A 22364-nucleotide genomic window follows, 5' to 3' on the forward strand; every position below is an offset into this window, starting at 1 on the left:
GCCAATCGCTGATGAGATGATTGCAATATCTGGAGTTTCCATTGGTAAATCAGGAATGGGCTCCTCCTCCTCCTACTTTCGCACTTCCTATTGGGCAGCGCTGGGAAACACGGGATAGGGGGCATTCTGGGAATTGCAGTCCACCCAGGAAAGTATAGCTGCTTAATCAGTGTGGCGTGGGTCTGTAGCTTAAGAGAAGATGAATGGGAAACGGCCAGCTGAGCCGGGCCCCGGCCGTGCGGGGAAAAAGGGAAAGAAGGAGGTGATAGCGGAGTTTTCGGATGCTGTCACGGAAGAAACCTTGAAAAAGCAGGTGTCTGAGGCCTGGAGCCGCAGGACGCCGTTCCGTCACGGTAACCGAGTGCTGTGAAGGGGGAGCTGCCGCGCGGGGTCTGGGGGCCTCTGAAAGTCCTGCCACTCGAGCCGAGCCCTGGGCAGCGGGGCCACAAGGGAAGAGTCTCTTGGAGACAGTATGACTTTGGCCACCTCTGACTCTCCTGCTATCCTCTATCATCCCAAGTTCGGTTCGGATTTAGAAATCTGAGAAGAGGAAGAAACGTAGGCCCGAGAGTTTTGGGAAGCAGAGGGCATGCAAGTTCGTAGTTCCTCCGAGGGCAATGATCGCTTATCCCAAAATAGCGTAGCCAGAGCATTTGTTGTGAGCTGCCAGATAGTTGGCACCTGCGCTTAATCGTTTTCACACGCCTATAGGTCGACTGCGTGACTTATGAAAGCAAACAAGTGTTGAGCAAGGGGAGGAACCCACCTTGAACGATTCCAGCCTCAGCCTCAGATACCACCTTAGGGGATAAGAATTCTGCTTAATGCATCATGCTTTCCCTTCTAGAGATTGCCATGATTTTGCTTTCAGTTGTTAAGAACTTTAAAGAGGTGAGTCCTGGGTGTCTGGATGCACATAGAAAGTGATAGCTCTATACACGCAGGGACTTGTCAATATCCTAGGCTGTAGGATGGAAATAGGGATCGTGTCTACCACAGCTTGCTGAAGAGATGAAGTGAAGTCGTGCGTCTACAGCACCACTGTGTTTGGCACGTGGTCGGTCGTGGTGGTGGTGACTATTATTAGAAGCAGTGGGTAAAATGTTGAGCTAGAAATCAAGGCATCGGAAAGTTATGCTGGAACTGATTTAAAAAAAAAAAAAGAATGTTGTAACTTCCTCCAACAGTAACTTGGGGAAAGAAAAAGTAGGGTCAACGAAAAATCACCAGCCGCAGTTGTTATTGTCACTTTTTAAAAATGTATGTATTTTCAGAGAGCAAGCACAAGTAGGAGAGGGGCAGAGAGAGAGAGAGAGAGAGAGAGAGTCAGAGAGTCCCAAGCAGGCTCAGCACTGTCCAGCGCAGAGCTGGACATGGGGTGGGATCCCACCAACTGTGGAGCTGAGCTGCTATTCTCATTTTTTTTTTAATTTGCTACTCTCATTTTAAGTGTGGGGGAAATCAGTAAAGAATCAAATATATTCAGTTCAATAGCTAATCTTTGAACTAAAACAGAAACGAAAACAAAAAAGCGGGTAGCCTGGGTGGCTCAGTGGGTTAAGCGTCAGATGTCGGCTCAGGTCATGATCTCGCAGTTTATGAGTTTGAGCCCCGCTTTGCGGTTGCTGCTGTAAGCACAGAGCCCTCTTTGGATTCTCTGTCCCCCTCTCTTTCTGCCTCTCCACTGCTCACTCTCTCTCAAAAATAAGTAAACATTTTTTTAAAACTCAAAAAGGAGTACGAACCTTAATTTAGTGATATCACCTGTACTCCTTTTAAGAATTAGTATTTTAAGAACAATATTTTTTAAAAGTAGCATTGAATGCGTAAAGAAAAAAGAGAGCTTATAATTCTTCCTCCAAATCTTAGACTTTACTTACTTGATTTCTGAGAATTCACAATCATTCCCTTTTGTATTCTCTCGCTATACCACTTGGGGGTCAAAAATATAAAAGGAGAAAAAGCCACAAGTAATGTTTTCCTTCCAACAGAGGCCATTGTCATGGACATGGAACCCTTTCTTCACTGCGTGATCCCAGACTTCATCCAAAGCCAAAACTTTTTGGAAGGGCTTCAGAAGGAACTTTTGAACTTGGACTTCCATGAAAAGTATAACGATTTATATAAGTTCCAGCAGGTATTTATGTCCCTTTCACTCTTCCACTTCAGAAATTAATTGACCACAAAGCCATTCATTACCTTTGGACTTGAAGTTTTAGATTGGGTTTGCCTTGGAGGGTCCTTGCCTTGACATTGTAAGAAACATTCATTGATTTCACATAAGCTTACTGAGTGTTAACAATGTATTAGGTGCTATAATTATTGCGTGGGACTCTCTGACAGTCTCTGCCCTGTAAGACTTCAAAATCTAAAATAGTAGAAGTGATAACGATGGCAACAGATAGTCAAGAAATACAGTAAGCCAGTAAGTTAAGTACATTATAAACAAAGGGGATCAGGTACATTTTGGGGATTGATATGCTAAAGAGAACTGTATGTTGGAAAATAATAACCATTTAAATTTTTGAGTTCATGTCTGTATTTTAGGTGGCATGATGTATTGCAGCATGTTGCTCACTGCAGAATGTCCAAGGAGAGTTAGGTCTATTCCTTTTTTGGTGGATGGTTTAATTTGGCAGGAAAGACCATGTCAAAATCATGGCTGGATTTTCTACTCTTAGAAGACAGGGCCTAGTCTAGGTATGGAAATCTAGATCATTGGTTTCCCCAGTTTTGGGGGGAATATCTTTTTAGTACATGGTGTACATCACTCTTAGAAATCCTTTATAAAACTTCATGGACATCAACCCTCAAGAATCACAGGATAAAATGAAAAAGATGAAGACCTATTTTGTTTTCTTTGCATTTACCCTTTGATTCCTCTTTATCTGGGATAAGAGAGTAAATAACAGGATTTCTCTCTCTTTTTTTCTTTTGCACTAGAGCTGATAGTGTCCCCCAGTATGTCTATCTTTGGGCCTTACACATATGATTGAATTAACCACATGATAAAATACACAATATAACTCTTAATAATTCAGGAAATCCAGTTAATATTAAGCTTTTATCCTTAGTAAAGTTACATAGGTTAATTAAAACCACAGTGATCTGCCTTTGTAATTATTATCAACTTCAATAACAATAAATCTCTGTTAGATTTAGGGCCATATGCATCTCTGATTACTAAAATTGAGAAATAAAGCTGGTTTTTACTTAATGCAGTTTGGTGGATGAAAATACTTCTAACTGTAAAGTCAGTGAGTGGGAAAATAATAAAAAGGTCCCTGGGTAATGAGGAGGGGAATAAAAGATAACTTTAGATCACATGGGTGTTTGATGGAACTCTACTGGGCTGTGAATAATATTTACTATGCTCACTTTGGGACTGAACTTCTTCATCCTAAGACAGTAAATATAAAACCTGCTTTCAATCTTCTGTCCCTTCAGACTTTGTTTGTATCCCCTTTGCTTGTGCTATGAATTGCCTTAATTGAGTCTATGATACCTTCCAGCCTTCCTAACAGTATGTCATTAAGAGTTGCCTGATATTCTGTATATTTCAGAACAAACATTATTGAGTGCATGCTTTATGCCATGCTAAGTACTTTATTAATTCATTAAATCCTCAGTCCTATGAAGGAGGTACATTACTATTCCTCTTTTACAGATGAGGGGACTACATCAGTTTTTCCTTCTCTTCTGGATCGTTCCCTTTGACATATAAAAGAAAGATGTTAAGAAAAAAGTGCTCTTGACCTGACTTTGCCCTTCAACCACCACCCTATTCCTCTGCTCCTCTTTTTTTTTTTTTTTTTTTTTTTTTTTTAATTTTTTAGAGAGAATCTCAAACAGGCTCCATGCTCAGTGCAGAGGCCAGCATGGGGCTCGATCCCATGACCCTGGGATCATGACCTGAGCCTAAATCAAGAGTTGGACGAGTGAGCCACACAGGCGCCCCTCTCTGCTCCTCTTGACAGTAGAGTTCCTTATAAGGTGTCTGTACTTTTCTTAAATATGTCTTCTCCCATTCTCTGTTAAGCCCGCTTTTCTTCAGCCTTTCACCTACAACTCCACTGGAGCTGCACTTGTCAAGCTCACTCTCGACTTCTACGTTAGTAAATCCAGTCAGTCGTCAGTTTTGAGGCCTCATTTTACTCCACCTCCCAGCAGCACTGGAGCTACTATGTTACTCCTTTCTCCTGGAGACATTTTCACTTTACTGTGGGGATGCCTTGGGGCTTCCTGCTACCTCCCTGGCAAGTCCTTGGTTTCTTTTGGTAGGCTTTCCTTTTGTACCTGACTTCTCAATGATGGAGTACTTTAGGGCTTTGCCCTTGGGCCATTTCCAGGGAGACCCTCGCTTTGCCTCTACTTTGAATATCTGTTCAGTGTCTCACACCTAAGTCCAAAACTAAATGCCTGATCTTCTCCCCCTAAATCTGTTCCACCTGCAATTTTACCCATCCCAGTTAATGGCAACTCGATCTTTCCAAGGGACCAGGCTTAAAAACCTTAAGGTCCTCTCTCCCCTCATACCCAGTTTGTCAGGAAATTCTGCAGGCTCTATCTTCAAAACCTATCCAGAAAAACCCACTTCTTTCCATTCCAATGCCAACAGCCAACACCTGGCCCAAGCTATCTTTGTCTCTCATCAGGATTATTCTATCAGTCTATTAACCAGTCTCCCTGCTTTTACCCTTGCCCAGCTCCACAGTCATAGCCGTTGTGTTATTTTAAAACAACAGTGGACTCAAAAGAATTGAAGACACGTTCACGTAAAACTAGTACACAAATGATCATAGCAGCATTATTCGGAATATCCAAAAAGTGGAATCAACCCAAATGTCCATCACCTGACAAATGGACAAATGAGTGTGGTCTGTCCACACAATGGAATATTATTCAGCCAGAAAAAGGTATGACGTAGTAATGCTGCTGTAGCATGGAGGAGAGGAGGAGACTTGGAAATGTGCTGAGAGAAGCCAGCCACGCAAGGCCACAGACTGTAGGATTCCGTCCATATGGAATGTCCGGAACAGGCAAATCCATGTAGAGAGGCAGAATGTAGATTAGCAGTGGCCAGGAACTTGGGGGAGAAGGGTATGTGCAGTGACCACCTGATGGGTACGGGGTTTCTTTTTGAGGTGATAATAAATGTTCTGGAACCAACAGTGGTGGTTGCACAACATGATGAATAAACTAAAATCCACCGTATTACACACTTCCGGATGGTTAAGATGGTAAATTTTATGTTACATGAATTTTATCCCAATTTTTAGCAATTTACATGGGATCCCAATACTCCCTTGCTCAAAAATTCCCATGGTTCCTCATTTCTTTGTCAGAAAGCCAAAGTGCTTAGAACAGCTCTAAGGTGACCCCTTACCTCCTTGGCCTCATCTCCTACCACTCTCCCCCGCACTCTCTCTGTTCCAGCCACATAGTCTCCTTGGATTTCTTGACTAGGAAATGCTTCACACTCAGGACCTTGAATCCTCTGTGCCTAGGTATTCCCTTGGACTGTTTCCCAACCTCCTTCAAGGCTATGCATCCCTCAGCGAGGTCTAGCCTGGCCACCGTTTTGTACTTGGAAGCCCTTCCCCATCTTGAGCATGCCTACTCCCTCACCCTGCTGGTTTTCCCCGTGCATTTGTCCCCTTCTTTCATACCGACCACTGTCTTTGTATGTTTATTGTCTGTCTCCCTCAAAAATAACATAAGCTCCACTGTCACAAGTGTTTAAGTATTTGTTGAATAAGTCACAGGGGGGTTAAGGAAGTCGCCCGAGTCGCAGAGCCGCCACGTGGAGAGACCATGCGTCAAACCCAGGCAGTCTGGCTTCAGGGCTGGGCTGTTACCCACAATGCTATGCCACCAGGGCACTCACTGAACTGCTTTCCTCTGTGTGTCTCATATATGAAGGAAATCTTTTTTTTTTTCCTCTTTTTTATGATCAAGTCTGATGATTTGAAGAAGAGAAGAGAGCCTCACATCTGTGCTTTAAGGTAAACAACTGGTGCTATTTGTCAGGTGTGGGAAGTATTATATAATATTATAACACTTTTGTAGAGGAGGAAACAGACTGAGAGATGAAGTAAGTTCTTCAAGGCTTCCTAGATGAAAACTGAGGGAGCTCAGATACAAGCTCAAATCAGTCTGATTCCAGGGCCCAGTTTCTCAATGATAAAATGTTCAACCTTGTTAGTAATCAAGGAAACAATGCAGGAAGCATTTTTCACCTATTAAGTTGGCAAATATTCAAAACCCCAGCGTTGACAGTCGTTTAGACCCCTTTATGCACTGCTGCCGACTTTCTTAGATGATGGTTTTGAAAGATGTATCAAAACCCTAAAAAGTATGCTTATTATTTTGTAGTGTAAGTCCACTTGTGAGAACTTATCCCAAGAAAATAATTAAGGATGAGCTCAAAAATTCCATAGAAGATTATGTGTTGTAATGTTGTTTAAAATAGTGAAAAACTATATACAAATTAAATGGCCACGCACTGAGATTTACATAGTTAATGGCACAAATGTAAAGTGGAAAACTCTACAGCTGTTGGCTATGACATATGTGAATTTTAACATGCGAGTATGATAAAGTTAAACCCTATTTCACCAATTCTAAGATACATTTTCTTTTTTCCCATTTTAGCACTGTTGAGATCCAGTGTCTCACAAATTAAAATGGTGTTCTAGTTTAATTGGCAACATTTTTTTAAGTGAAATGTAAAATAATACTACTTCTTACAGACAAAGGCATATTAGAGTCAATGAAATACACTTGTCAAAAGAAAAGATGTTAAAACAATACACACAGTGTGAATGATTTTAAGAAAGATATATATTTGGCTGTGTGTATACCAACGGAACGGCAGAAGAATGGGACGTTTAAATCTGGCTAGTAGGATTTCAGATTTTTTTTAACAGTTTTTTTTTTTTTTTTTTTTACTTCTGGAGTGTTTTTTTCCCCAAGTTTTGCTACAATAAACACATGTTACTTTGGGGGGGGGGGTTGTTTTGTTTTTTAAGTTTATTTGAGAGAGAGTACATGTGCACACGAGTTGGGGAGGGGCAGAGAGAGAGGGAAAGAGAATCCCAGGTAGGCTCCATGCTGTCAGCAGTGAGGTGGGGGGAGAGCCTAACATGGAGCTCGAACCATGAGATTATGACCTGAGCCAAAATCAAGAGTCAAGGACACTTAACAAGCGGCCCTTAGCACGTGTTACTTTGTAAAAACGTTTTCATCTATACAGAATTTCTATATATGATGGCAGTCTGCACAGATTGTTATTTCTTCCAAATCCTGAACTATTGCTTATGTATTAATTGTAACTCATAACATTTCATATTTATTTAGACCTTTTGTTGTTCCAAAGAGAGGTGATCGCGCTTTAAGGCATTATTATCTCATTAGCTCACAGCACGCCTCTGGTAAGCATTTCCTATGGGACCGAGGTTCCATCCTACACACACAGGGTAACAGCTGGATGGTGTGTGAGAGACGGCAGTCCTTGGTCTTTATAGAAAGGTGACCTTTATCTTTCCCGGTTGGATTCTGCAATTTCTCTCTTAAATACAATTAACAAGTGAGAATAATGACAGAAAATAACCCTGTCCTTGTGACACCCTCACAGAGTGACTAGAGGAAGGGCTTTTTATGGAATAAACTTGAGGAAGCCAATGTTACCAGTAAAAGAAGGATTTAAGGCTTTGGTAATAGTTGTTTAAAGCATCAAGACTTTGCAGAAATGTTTGCCACCCACATCTCAAGCCTGGTTCAGCACTTTGCTCTGCTGGCTCATTCCATGTAATTTGCAACTGTTTTTAAAGTTATGTGGCACTTCTTGGTGAACTAACATAGCACAGTAGTTTACAGAAATTTTTTGGTTTGGTAATGTATAGTGCAGAAGAGGTACTCAGTATTAAAATCTCAGATCAGCCTGAAGACTTGATATTTATGAATAGCACAATTGCATTTGGTGGGAATTTCAATTGTGTACATCTGGACTTAGAGGATCCCCAAAATATTGTCTGTGTGTGCAAAATGTGAACTAATGTAAATCCTTTCAAAATGATATAAATTCATCGAGATTAACAGAATTTCAAAGTTGATCAGCTGAATGAGTTATAAATTGTATTAAAGAGATTTCTGTACAAAGAACCACATTAGGTGGTAAATGGAAATGGTCGGCATCTTTTAGTGGTATCCTGCTAGCATCAGAACCTCTTTGAAAGGGACACCTGGGTGGCTTGGTTAGTTAAGCACCTGACTTTGGCTCAGGTCATGATCTCACAGCTCGGGAGTTCGAGCCCTGCGTCAGGCTCTACTAGAGCCTGCTTCAGATTCTGTGTCTCTGTATCTCTGCCCCTCTCCCATTCTCTCTTTCTCTCTCTGTCTCTCAAAAGTAAACATTAAAAAAATAAATTAAAAAAAAGAACTTCTATGAAAGATTTTCCTGAGTGCCACATAGTTAGCATAATACAGACCGTTATTGCAACTTAAAGTTTTTAATCTACAACAGTGTCACCCAAGTGGTCATTAAACACTGGAGCCAGTTTTAGTGCTGAAGAACATATCTAAAAATCAGTAACCTCGGAATGGAACATCAGTGCAATAAATTATGACAGAGGCCAAATCACTGCCGTGATAGGGCATGCCATAAATTTAAGAGGAAGAAAGTAAAATGAAACAGAGAAAAAAAGATTACAGTAGATAGATTAGTATTTATTTCTCTTTATTTCAGTTCCAAGTCCTAAACTGTGCAAGTTTAAAGTAAAGAATAAACCGCAGCCTCCAGGAAAAAGTAGTTGTGGCCTAGATCCAAATGGAGGCCTCACTACAGCCTAACAAGTGATCTTTGTTTACATTTCTAGGAAAGTTCTGTTTGAAGATTTCCGGACTTGGCTTGCTGACATTTCCAAGATTGACCTGGAATCAACTATTGACATGTCCTGTGCTAAATATGAATTCTCTGGTAAGCAAGATAAAGCCCTTGACATCTGGAAGTCTTAAAGGCTTTAACTAACAGTGGCAAGAAGATAGCACCAGTGTGCCAGAATCCTGGGCTGCGTGTCCCCGCGTAGCATTAGAATCTGCTCAGTAAGGAACACTTGACCGGCTCATATACCGAAACGCCCACCTTCCTGGAAGGTATAATAAGGCAGGGGTTGTCTTTGGTGGAAATATGAAAACTGTTGACCATATTTTCCGGAAAATGCTGACATTGCACATGCACACCCGCTTTGTGTACAGTATCAGGAAACTCAGAGGTGATGTTGTAAACTCTACTCATAGAACCACATTCTTAAGGGAAAAAACCTCAATATAGAAGGATACAGTGTAAACCTTGACAGTCCCCTTCCCTTTCTTTTTGTCCCCCATCTCTTCAGAGAGATCCATTGTCACCAGTTCCCTTTGGGAGCATGTAAATGTCTTTTTGAAAACATGTTTGGTTTTTTATCTACAAGAAAAAGTATTTTGTTTTGTGTTCCTGAGTCCAGTTTTGATTTGGGTTTACTCTCACACAATATAAAGTATAATTGGGGGAAGTATAAATTGGTAGCAACTTTTTGAGGGTAACTGAGTGGTACACAGGAAGAGTCCTATCATACGCCCTTTTTTAAAAAAAAAAACTTTTTCTTTTCAATTGAAATAACTTCAAACTTCTAGAAAAGTGGCAAGCATAGTACAAATAACGTATTTCCTGTTGGACTTGGTTGCCGTTCTGCCCCATGACCCCCAACTGATTCCTACAACAAGGACATTCTCCTGTATGATAATGATAAACCATCAAAATCAGGAAGTTGAGATTAATACATGATTCCCATCTAATCCTCAGGCTCTATTCAAGTTCTATTATTTGGTCCTTGATTGCAAAAGGATCTAGGGGCGCCTGGGTGGCTCAGTCGCTTGAAGTGGCTGACTTTGGCTCAGGTCATGATCTCACAGTTCATGAGTTCAAGCCCCACATCAGGCTCTCTGCTGTCACCCGGAGCCTGCTTCAGATCCTCTCTCCCCCTGTCTCTGCACCTCCCATGCTCACTCCCTCTCAAAAATAAATAAACAAAAAATAAATAAAATACATGTTCAAAGGATCCCATCCAGGATTGTGCCGTGCATGTAGTTGTCATGCCTGTTTGGACTCCCTCAGTCTTTCCTTGACTTTCATTGTCTTAATGCTTCTGAAGGTTTACAGAGGAGTCATTTTGTAAAACTTCCCTCAGTTTGAGTTTGTCTGATGCTTCCTCATGATTAGATTCAAGCCATGTGTTTTTGGTAGGAATATTACAAAATTAATTATGTGGGGTTTTTTTGTTTTGTTTTGTTTTGTTTTTACTGCATCGTCTCAAGTGGTATGTGGTTTCTGTGTGTCATAGTCTAATGATACTAACTGATTACTTAATTAAGGTGGTGGCTAATGTCAGGTTTTTCGTTTTTTTTTTTTTTTTTTAATTAAAAAAATTTTTTTAATGTTTGTTTATTTTTGAGAGAGACAGAGCACAAGTGGGGAAGGGGCAGAGAGAGGGAGACACAGAATCTGAAGCAGGCTCCAGGCTCTGAGCTGTCAGCATGGATCCCAACATGGGGCTCAAACCCACAAACCACAAGATCATGACCTGAGCCAAAGTTGGACGCTTAACCGACTGAGCCACCCAGGTGCCCCAGCATCCTCTGATATTTCTTGCTAGTTGCCAAACGGGGATATTTTTCAATAAAAAATCATTTCTTTTACATTTATTAGTTATTCTACTGTAAAGGAAACATTCCCCTTTTCCCATTTATTCATGTATTTATGTCGGTGTGGATTTATGGATTACTGCTTATGTAACGGGCTATAAGCAGTTGCTGTCATTATACTGATGCTCATATTGTCCCTGATTTGATCAAGGGGAGCCCCTTTAAACTGACTTCGGGTCCTTTTGATGTGTCCCCATCATTCTTAATATATCTTGCTTTCTAGCAAAACAAGATTTTCCAGGCTTATCTTACATTTCCCCTGCTCTAGATCCAGAGTGGCCGTTCTTCCAAAGAACCCTAGTTCCTTTTAGTGAAGAATGATGCTTAAAAATCAAGATCTGGGTGGCTCAGTCAGTTAAGCATCTGACTTCAGCTCAGGTCATGATCTCTCAGTTCGCGAGTTGGAGCTCCACATCTACTACTGTCAGTGCAGAGCCCACTTCAGATCCTCTGTCTCCCTCTCTCTCTCTACCACTCTCTCTCAAAAATAAATGAACATTAAAAAAGAAAAAAATCAAGGGGTGCTTGGGTGGCTCAGTCAGTTGAGCGTCCAACTTTGGCTGAGGTCATGATCTCACACCTTGTGAGTTCGAGCCCCGCATTGGGCTCTGTGCTGACAGCTCAGAGCCTGGAGCCTGCTTCAGATTCTGTGTCTCCCTCTCTCTCTGCCCCTAACCCACTCGCATTCTGTCTCTGTCTCTCTCAAAAATAAATAAACATTAAAAAAATTTTTTTGTTTAAATCAAGATCTGGACTGTAGGTGTTTTTGCTGTTAGGGTGTCACCGCTCCCAGGCCTTTCAGTGGGAAAGAGGCAGCAAACACATATGCACATATACACACACATGTGCACACACGTGCATTTGCACTTTTGTGTTTCAACATCTAGAAATATGTAGATATCTAAATATCTATATAAACATCTACACATATAGGAAGCTCAATTCACATTGATTCCTGCAGTTGCAATTCAACACTTTAGGTTTATCCCAGATTTTGCCATTTCCGTATTTGTAATTTCCTACCGCAGCAGTAAGAACCATGGCTTCCATTATCTTCAATAGATTTCTTTATCAATCGATCATGATCCCTCCATGTGTGAACAGTCTCAGTTCACCATAGCATGCCTTCCCTCCCCTGCCCTACACAGATGCCTGCCTTGCTCAGTTCCACCAAATGGCCCTTAGAAGTTTTAGCTCAAGAAATAAATGGGAATCAGTACCAAAAGGTCTATGTACAGTGATGTTCATTAAGGCAAATGGAGACAACTTAATTAATAAGTGGAAGATTAGTTAAAGGGGAAGGAAGATAATTCATAACCCGTATGGTATACTACGTGGCCATTAAAAAGCATGACGGGTGTGTATACTGATGTGGACACTTACCATGTAATAAAAAGGCCACAAAATAACCACTGTAGGATACTGTTTTTTTAAAAGCAAATGTATGTAGGAAAAATACTGGAAGAATATATGCAAAAATACTGTTAGTGATTCTCTCTGGGGTCTGTCCCTATAATGTGCCCTTCAGTGCTTTTGGAGTCCCCCGTGTTGCCCGTTTTATGTCTCCAATTATAAACCAGGAGAATAAGTGTCACTTTACAGCTGGAGGAGTTCACATTACAGATGAGTGTCAAATGGACTGATATTAAATGCTGGATCCAGTCAGCTCCAGCTGCTCCTGGAGCTGCTCCTTGCGGTGCGGGACGTTAAAGTGTGCGTTGCACTATTGCAGATGCCCTCCTCTGCCACGACGACGAGCTGGAAGGGCGCCGGATCGCCTTCATTCTTTACCTGGTTCCTCCCTGGGACAGGAGTTTGGGGGGCACCCTGGACCTGTACAACGTTGATGGTAAGACAAGTGCATGCTCCTCAGCACTAGCCACTTCTGAGTTCTTACATACAACATGTGTACTCATCTAAGGAGGCGGAAGCCATTCAGTGGGGTGACAACCGCAGGGGAAGGGATGTCGGCCCTGACAGCTGCCTCTAAGTTGTGCTTCAAGTCGTCATTACTCCAGAAATAGAGTCCATTAACAGGACTCGGCAGACCCTACTTCTGAATACTGACCGCGGAAAGGTAGAGTGCGTGTACATTTGCCTGCACCGTCGGTCTGCTAGGGTGAATCCATCTGACAGGAAGCCAGGGCTTTTCTACATTTCCGACACCAAATGTTGACTCTGGAAAACTTTCTGAATTTATTCCAGCTCTCATCAATAATAGAGGGATGGCGTAGTGAGAACAGATATCACCCAGCAGAACCAGCAAGTATGAGGGAGACAGATGGAAGGGGGTGGTGGTTTGGGATCTGCAGGGTACGTCTAGTTCCCCCTAGAAATCTGAGAATTGTCGGAGTGAAACAAGGCGGACTGGAATTGGTTAACGAAAACGAAACCACATTTGTGGTTGTTTTCTCTCCTGGTGCAGAACACTTTCAGCCGAAGCAGATTGTCAAGTCTCTTATCCCTTCATGGAACACACTGGTTTTCTTTGAAGTGTCTCCAGTATCCTTTCACCAGGTAACAGTTGTAAACCACAAATATATAGAATGTAAGGATCATACTTTTTAGTTCCCCGTTAACAAAATGTGACAGCTTCCCGATGGACCCCTGTGGCCAGATAGTGCCCACATCCGTTGTGATGGATCTGGAAGTCAGTGCACCCTGGCTGGTGACCTTCCCCCTTATCTGGTGTGTTCATTCATGTGCTGCTGGCCTTTCTTTTCAGGTGTCTGAAGTCCTGTCTGAAGAAAAGTCACGTTTGTCTATAAGCGGCTGGTTTCATGGTCCTTCACTGACCAGACCCCCCAACTACTTTGAACCACTTGTACCTCGGAGCCCGCACATCCCACAAGATGTAAGGATAAATGCCGGTTGTCGGGCCTCTTCTCTAGAAGCTGTAGCATGTCGTTTGTTTTCCTGGTAATGAAACTAGACTTTACGTTTGCTCTTCCGCTCTTCTTGGATAAACTTTTGATAGTATCTTTTCTCAGGCAGAGTTTTCTGGCACTTTTATGTGTAACAAGGAGGAAATTATAGAGTGAGGATTTGCATATATTTTACTGTTATGAAATGACATAAGTGCAAAAGCAATAAGAACTGTGAACTCATATTTGGCATCTGCTCCTTTTAAGCATGAAATTTTATATGATTGGATCAACCCTACTTATCTGGACATGGATTACCAAGTTCAAATTCAAGAAGAGTTTGAAGAAAGGTCCGAAATCCTCCTAAAGGAGTTCCTTAAGGTAAGCCAGCATATCCTGTCCAGTATATCTTGGGGACATCCTAACAAAATCTCACTGTTATAACAACTTCTGCTTTTGTCTTTCTTCTTGGGTGGGTGTATAGGCATCATTAAAGGAGTTTTTTTGTTTTATTCCTGATTAGAATATTTTTATCACCCTCTTCTTCAAATAAAATATGGAAGCAGTACTAGCAGCCAACATAGGTAGCAGTTGTATGCTTAGTGGGTTAAGAGTCCCTTGGGTGTTCCCCAGTTTTCTAAAATCTTAATGGTGCATACACACACACACACACACACACACACACACAGACACGCACAACTAGCCTCTAGGCTGAGGGAGTTGTATGTATTTTCCTTCCTATTCATTTGGTGAATATGGTTCACTATAAGCTCATTGCTTTTAGTAGAGAGATTATTAATTGGTCAACCCCTATTAACGAGCATTTGACAAGGATGAGGTAGCCCATTTCAGTGGCAAGGGAACTACATCAGAAGTCAGAAGGACTCTATGTTCATGTCCTGGCTCTATGGTTTTACTAACCCGAGCAAATCACTAAATCTCTCTGAGCTTCCATTTCATCATCAATTAAACTGCAATAGGACCTGCCTTGCTCGTCTTGAGGAGTTACTGTGAGGGCCACACAAGATCATGGATGCTGGTGTGGTGCTTCACAGTGATCCTGCTCCCCCCGGAAGCGCAGTCCCAAGAGCTGTTCCTCCATGAGAAAGATAAAGGTTGAGACACTATGTTCTGTTTCTCTCTCTCTCTTTCTCTCTCTCTCAGAATTTTAAAGCTGACATTAGCATATTAAGGAATTTGAGAAGCATAGTAAATAAACTTGTTTGACCCTATTTTACTGAGCTTACCTAAATCAGGCTTTGTGATCCTCGTTCCTGTTTTACAGCCGATAGAACTGCAGTGTTGAGAACATTCCTCGGGAAGCTACATTAAGCAACTATAGAGAAAGCCTCTTGAGCATATTTCAACAGATTATTCAGCTTCTTGCTCTGTTCGTGGCTTATTATATTTATAAGGCTGATTAAATAAAAGTGAGGCCTGCAAGAGATTTTCGTTGTAATGACATTGGCTGTTTTGCAGCTTAATTTTTTTCCCCTCATATGTTCTGGATTGAAGTCTGTATTGTGATCTTCATTTTATAAATGCAGGCGACTGAGATGTTGAGCAATTTGACGTAAGACCTACAACTGCTAAAGGAGATAGTCCAGATTAACACTCGAATCTCTTGGCTAAGGCATGCTGATGATTTATCCAGTCTTTGTTCTGGCTTCACTGTATCAGGCCTGGGGTGGGGGGGTGAGTGTCGGCTGGCCCTTTTAGGAATCAGCCAGAATGATTCTGCAGAGCTGCTCCAGCTGCAAGACCAGGTGTGGGACTACAGGGAGAGTCCCTGACTGTTTTTTTTTTTTTTCTGTGCTCCTTTTCCAGCCTGAGAAATTTGCAGAGGTCTGTGATGCTTTGGAGAAAGGAGATGTGAAATGGAGCAGCCGAGGTCCCCCTAACAAAAGGTAGAACCAAGACATTTGCATTTAGCACCTGCCTGTTGGTCAGCCAGGCTCACCTCCGATAATAGGACATTGGCCCCAGTGGTGTTTCATCCCCACGGCCATCTGGTAGCAGGCCCCGAGAGAACCTCACTGTTAGAACAACTGGTGATTCAGTGAGCTATGCCAAGGTTTAGGCAGCGGGGTACAAAGCTAATGATCGGCTTTTATTCCATGCGTGATATTACGTCTGTGGCTTCGATGAACAACTTGGCATCGCTGCTTTCCAGGTTTTATGAGAAAGCGGAGGAGAGCAAGCTTCCCAACATCCTGAAGGACTGCATGGAATTATTTCGCTCCGAGGCTCTGTTCTTGCTGCTCTCCAACTTCACAGGCCTGAAACTCCACTTCTTGGCCCCTTCAGAGGAAGATGAGGTGGAGGACAAAAAGGAGGGCGAAGGCACCTCTGCAGCTGATCACACTGAAGAAGGGACTAGCCATAGCTCCCCTGGGCCCCAGAGTCCTCAGACAGCCGTCAGCCACAGCAGCCAACAGAGCAGTGAACAGACAGACCCAGAGTCAGAGGAAAACGAAGCCAAGAGAGGTAAGCTGTCGATATGATTTGTCCTTGTGTACCATTAAGCACTCACTAGTCAATCATTTATTCACCCAACAGATATTGCGCATCTGCTCTATGCTAGGCCTGTTTCAGGAACTGGAGGACAGAACAAACAAGGTCTCTGCTCTCCTAGAGCTAATATTCTAGTAGGAGAGGACAAAGATTAAACGTGTACACGAACCACAAGGACACATCAAATAACGATAAGTGCCATGCGGAAAACTTTCATAGGGTCACGTGTGAGGAACGACCGAGTGGCCTCTGAGGTGAATGGGCAGTTGGAAGAGCCTGTCTCAGAAGCTGCTATTTGAGCTCAGATTGGAATAACAAGGATCTATGGGAAGAACATTCTAGATAGGAGGAGCAGCTCGTATGTTTTACTAGGCTAAAGATTTACGAACAGTGGACAGAAATAGGACTGGCTGTGCCCCAAACTACTTTAAAACACAACATCATCAAGGAGAGGAAGGTGAGCAGCTTATGTCTGCTAAGGACCAATAGCAGGCTAAGAAAAACTTGTTTGCATTTGGGCACATGGACAGAGGAAATGATTATTAAAACTAGAAGAAGTCTAGGGGCGCCTGACTGGCTCAGTTGAAAGAGCATGCGATTCTTTTTTTTGTTTTGTTTTTAATGTTTATTTTTGAGAGAGAGAGAGAGAGACAGAGTGGGAGCAGGAAAGGGGCAGAGAGAGAGGGAGACACAGAATCCGAAGCAGGCTCCAGGCTCTGAGCCATCAGCACAGAGCCTGATGCAGGGCTCGAACCCACAAACCGCGAGATCATGACCTGAACCGAAGTCGGACGCCTGACCGACTAAGCCACCCAGGCACCCCAAGAGCATGCGACTCGTGATCTCAGGGTCCTGAGTTGGAGCCCCACGTTGGCTATGGAGATTACTTTAAAAAAATAAAAAATTTAAAAATTTTTTTAAAAAGTAGAGGAAGTCTTTCATCATCTACAAACAAGATGAAAAAGAGAAAAACATAGGAAATTTAAGAGGGAAGGCTTCTGTGGATTTGGTGACTGAGTAGTTACCAATTCAACATACATGTTTCAGTACCTACTAAACCAGTCCAGAAAATCTGTTTCTCAACTCCTCTCCTCAGTTTTACTCTCCCTGCTTCCGCTCTGATTTCCTGAGAAGGACCCCATGCAGTTAGAAGAGCAAAGACTAGGGATCGCCATGGAAACAAACCCCGCAGTGTGACAGGGAAACCACAAGCATTGTAATGCAGATTATGTGGCCTCCCAAACGGACTGACCTGTTGCTTTTGTCACCACAGATACTTAGAACACCAGACCCAGGTAGCTTTTCCTGTACTGGTCAATACACAGCACTTTCTTTCATAATTTTTTTTAATGTTTTTTACTTTATTTTTGAGAGCGAGAAAGAGAGAGAGAGCAAGCAGGGGAAGGGCAGAGAGAGGGGTACACAGAATCCAAAGCAGGCTCCAGGCTCTGAACTGTCAGAGCCCGACATGGGGCTCCAACCCATGAACTGTGAGATCATGACCAGAGCTGAAGTCAGATACTTAAGTGACTGAGCCACTCAGGTGCCCCAAGATGGCCTTTAAGATAGAGGTTGGCTTTCCTTGATAATTGAAACTGGCATCTATACTTGGACCCTAAAAGGAATCAGGTGAAGATCAGTGGAGCCTCAGGGGCTGTTTAAAAAGGTATTTGTTTACCTCTATTCCTTTTGGTTTCATTTTTATGGGAACCTGCAGCTTAGGAAAAAAAAATCTATGTAGGCGGCCAAAAGATGCTTTATTCTATTACCAAGCGTCTACTGTTATGGAAGGCCCTGGACCAAAGCAGAGCAGGGAATACAAAAGGTAAACATGAAAAGTAACTGTTTGCAAAGTTTATCATCTTAAAAGGGTGGGGACCAAGCTATAAAGGAGCAGAGTTTTTATATTTTATTAAACTGGCATAAGTTCAAATTAGAGGCTTTATAACTTTAGGATGTTAAATGTAACCCATGTGATAACCAAAGAAAATAGCCATAGAATATACATAAAAGGAAACAAGAAAGTAATTTAAATGTTTCAATGCCAAAAAACCAATTAAGTACAAAAGACAGGAATGTAGGAAATGGGGGACAAAAAGCTATAAGGCATTTAGAAAACAGGGGCACCTGGGTCGCTCAGTGGGTTGAGTGTCTCTTGATTTCAGCTCAGGTCATGATCCCAGGGTTATGGGATAAAGCCCCACATTGGGCTCCACACTGAGCATGAGCCTGCTTAAGATTCTCTCTACCTCTGCCCCTCTGCCACATGCTGTCTCTCTCTCTAAAATAAAAATATTTTAAAAATAGCAAAATGACAGAATTAATTCCCTCTTTATTAGTAATTATTATTTTTAAAAATTTGTTTTATTTATTCATCTTGAGAGAGAAAGCACAAGCGAGGGAGGGGCACAGAGAAGGAGAGACAGAATCCCAAGCGGTGTCCGCACCATCAGAGCAGAGTCTGATGCAGCGCTCGAAACTACAAACTGCGAGATTATGACCTGAGCTGAGATCAAGAGTCCGATGCTTAACCAACTATGCCACCTAGGCACCGCTCTATTAGTAATTACTTTAAATATAAATGACTATCAAAAGAAGGAGATTGACAAAACAGACAGGAACACATGATTCAACTATCTGCTGTCGGGGCGCCTCGGGGGCTAAGTCTGTTAAGCATCCAACTTCAGCTCAGGTCATGATCTTGAGGTTCATGAGTTTGATACCCACATGGGGCTCACTGCTGTCAGTGGAGCCCGCTTTGGGTCCTCTGTCCCCCTCTCTGCCCCTTCCCTGCTGTCTCTCAAAAATAAATAAACTTTTAAAAATGTTAAAAAAAAAAAAAAAGAATTTCTTTAAAAAAAAATACTGTCTGCTATCTACAAGGGACCCGCTTGAGATCCCAGAAGCAGAAAAAGATTGAAAATCAAAGGATGGAAAAAGATGTTCCATGCAAGTAGTAACCAAAAGAGAGCAGGAATGGCTATACTAATATCAAATAGACTTTATCTTTATTTTATTTATTTTTTATTTATTTATTTATTAATTTTTAATGTTTATTTTTTATTTGTGTGAGAGAGAGAGAGAGAGAGAGAGCGGGGAAGGGACAGAGAGAAGGAGACACAGAATCTGAAGCAGGCTGCAGGCTCCAAGCTGTCAGCACAGAGCCCGACGCAGGGCTCAAACCCACAAACTGCGAGATCATGACCTGAGCCGAAGTCGGATGCCCAACCGACTGAGCCACCGAGGCGCCCCTATCTTTATTTTATTTAAATTTTTAAGATATCATACAAAGTGTCTTCTCTAACCACAACAGGATGAAGTTAAAAAGAAATGAGCTATCAAGCCATGAAAAGATACAGAGGAACCTTAAGTGCTATTACTGAGTGAAAGAAGCCAGTCTGAAAAGGCTACTTATTGTATGATTCCAACTCTATGACATTCTGGAAAAGGCAGAACTAAGGAAAGAGTCAAATCAGTGGTTGGAAGGCACTAGGAGGAACGGAGGGATGAATTAGGTAGAGCACAGGGGGTTTTATGGCATTAAAACCAATTCTGTCCAATACCGTCATGATGGAGACTCGACATTACTCATTTATCAAGACCAATAGAATGTAGAGCACCAGGAGTGAACCCTAATGTAAACTATGGATTTTAGTTAATAATAACGTGTAGTATCAGCTTGTCAATTGTAACAAGCGAATCACACTGAGACAGGATGTTAATAAAGGAGAAACAGGAGGTAGGGCAATCTATTTATTTTTATTTTTATTTTTTAATGTGTATGTTTGAGAGAGAGCGAGACAGAGCGTAAGCAGGGAAGGGGCAGAGAGAGGGGGAGACAGAATCCTTAGCAGGCTCCAGGCTCCGAGCTATCAGCACAGGGCCCATTATGGGGCCCAAATCTACAAACCGTGAGATCACAAACTGAGCCGAAGTCGGACGCTTAACTGAGCCACCCAGGCACCCCTGCAGTCTGTTTAAAATTATAGTATTTATTCATGTTATAATTTTTTTTTATTTTGGCAGCTAAATATTCTATCTGAAACTAACTGTAAAGAGAGAACATCAACGTCCCCCCCGCCAACAGTCAGACATGGTACATTTCTGACAGTCACTGTTAAGGCTGGTTTGGTGGAGTAATAGATCAGAACAATAGGTCAGTAGGTCAGAAATCATTATGGGAATGATTTCGCTTTAGTGCTGGATCATTCCTGCTTACTATTCCCTCGCAATCTAGCAGTTGTATCAAGTTATTTTAAATTTTTTCTGGCCTTCTATGGTTTTTTCTTAGACTCAAGTGTTCCCACATGCCAGGGGGAGTTGAGGCGTTGGAAGACTGGTCACTACACTTTGATCCATGACAACAGCAAGACTGAATTTGCCCTGGATTTACTTCTCTACTGTGGCTGTGAAGGTAAGAGTCAGGAAGTAACTTATGGAAACCAGTGAGCTGTTTCCATAAGAGGGGCAGTCTCTCCCGGTGATGCTCTCCACCTGACCCAATTCAGAAGTGATGTACCTTGGCCAGGATCACAGATCACAGAGGCACCCTGTTGGAAGGGATCTTGGGGGTCATGAACTTCAGTCTCCCCAACTAAAAGGATTTCTATCTGTGACTAAGGTATGGGGGATGTGGACCAAAACAGTTTCCCTCCAAGAACCCTCCCGCCCACTCAGATCTACATCTTTTATGTAATTTTCCTTCCAGGTGTATTTTACATTTAATTCTTAGTTTTCACTCCTTATTCGATGTTGGTCGAACAGTAAATTCGGCTTATAAGCCATAGAGTTGGTTACCACTAAGGTCCCAGATCCCTCAGTCATAGAGCAGCCTGGTATGGGCGATGTAAGTAGATGATGGAAGTCTTGTAGGAAAAGCTTTCTGAATGCTGTTTGTCTTCCCTTTGTAAGGCTGGGAGCCAGAATATGGCGGCTTTACTTCCTACATTGCCAAAGGTGAAGATGAAGAGGTAAGTTGCTTCTGATAGCAAACTATCCTTCTTACTTCTTAAGGAAGCTTTCATTCTTCACACACCCAATTTTTATGACCTTCTGCCAGTGTCCTTAGCTGATAAACGCATGATGGTCTGCCTGGCACTGGTTCTGATTTCTAGTAGTAAGTACTCAGCAAGGAATAAAAATGCCAAAGGGTAATCACTAGGCATTTATTCTACCCTATTGAGAAATTCCATAGAAGTTAAGAGTTGATGGTGCATTCCCATGAAATCTTTGGATATAGTAAGGAATAAACGCAGGAGGTAGAACCTTTCTGGGTATGTATTGGAATGGGGTCCGTTGGGAAATGCCTTGACAGCTAGAGCAACAGCGCCTCCTCGTAAAGGATCTTTTAAAAGATCCCCTGTCACCAGTCTGAGTACATGATGTGAAAACCATCTGTTCCGTGGTGAATCGTTGAGGAAAAGAGTTGAGAATAAGTTCTGTGCTCTGATGTGACACTGTATTCACTTATTTCAGCTTCTAACAGTGAATCCGGAAAACAACTCTTTGGCACTGGTCTACAGAGATAGAGAGACTCTGAAATTTGTCAAGCATATTAACCACCGAAGCCTAGAACAAAAGAAAGCCTTCCCAAATAGAACAGGTTTCTGGGACTTCTCGTTTGTCTATTACGAATGACAGGGCTGAGCCAAGCTGAAGAAAAGAGACCCTTCCTCAGTACTGGAGAGTGCGGAAGAGCTAGGCATCACGCGGAGAGCTACAAGGTGGCCTGTGTGACCGTGTCTTCAAAACTGCGTGGTAGGACTCATCGTTATTGTCTGCAATCTAGGCCTTGAGCTTGGAGCCAGGTATTTCTCTCTTGATAAAAAAAAAAAAAAAAAAAAAAAAAGCTTTTTTGTCTTTTTTTTTTTTCACATTCAGTTTTTCATTTTCCATATGGACTTCCTTAGTGATTTTTTAAAAGCTTTTGTGTGTAGTAAAATACACACAACATAAAGTATACCATTCTAACCATTTTTAAGTGTATACTTGAGTGACATTAAGGATATTCACATGGTTGTGCAATTGTCACCACCACCCATCTCCAGAACTTTGCCATCTTCCCAGACTGAAACTGTCCCCACTAAAGAGTAACTCCCCGTCCCCCTTCCTAGCCCCTGACAGCCACCATGCCACTTTCAGTCTCTGTCTCCGTTCATACAAGTGGAACAATACAATATTTGTCCTTCTGCAACTGGCTCATTTCACCTAGCATAAAGTCTTCGAGGTTCATCCATGTTTCCAGTG

The 22364-nt window shown here is 42.2% G+C and overlaps 1 protein-coding gene across 2 annotated transcripts; it reads left to right on the forward strand.

Annotated features, from left to right (window-relative positions):
- Nucleotides 1–120: 120 nt before the first annotated feature.
- On the forward strand, nt 121–22349 carry OGFOD1 (2-oxoglutarate and iron dependent oxygenase domain containing 1). Of its 2 annotated transcripts, none has more exons than XM_045442803.1 (13): nt 121–353; nt 1992–2137; nt 5959–6005; nt 8877–8977; nt 12473–12589; nt 13166–13257; nt 13466–13594; nt 13872–13985; nt 15432–15511; nt 15778–16091; nt 20410–20532; nt 21030–21088; nt 21594–22349. In XM_045442803.1, the coding sequence occupies exons 1-13, from the start codon at nt 200–202 to the stop codon at nt 21753–21755; spliced, it is 1638 nt and encodes a 545-aa protein (XP_045298759.1). In that variant the 5' UTR covers nt 121–199; the 3' UTR covers nt 21756–22349. The 2 variants fall into 2 exon arrangements, with proteins under 2 accessions (XP_045298759.1, XP_045298760.1); XM_045442804.1 differs by lacking the exon at nt 121–353 and adding an exon at nt 409–891.
- The last annotated feature ends 15 nt before the right edge of the window (nt 22350–22364 follow it).

This window comes from Leopardus geoffroyi, chromosome E2 (assembly GCF_018350155.1).
Source record: "Leopardus geoffroyi isolate Oge1 chromosome E2, O.geoffroyi_Oge1_pat1.0, whole genome shotgun sequence".
Classification (NCBI taxonomy): Eukaryota; Metazoa; Chordata; class Mammalia; order Carnivora; family Felidae; genus Leopardus; species Leopardus geoffroyi.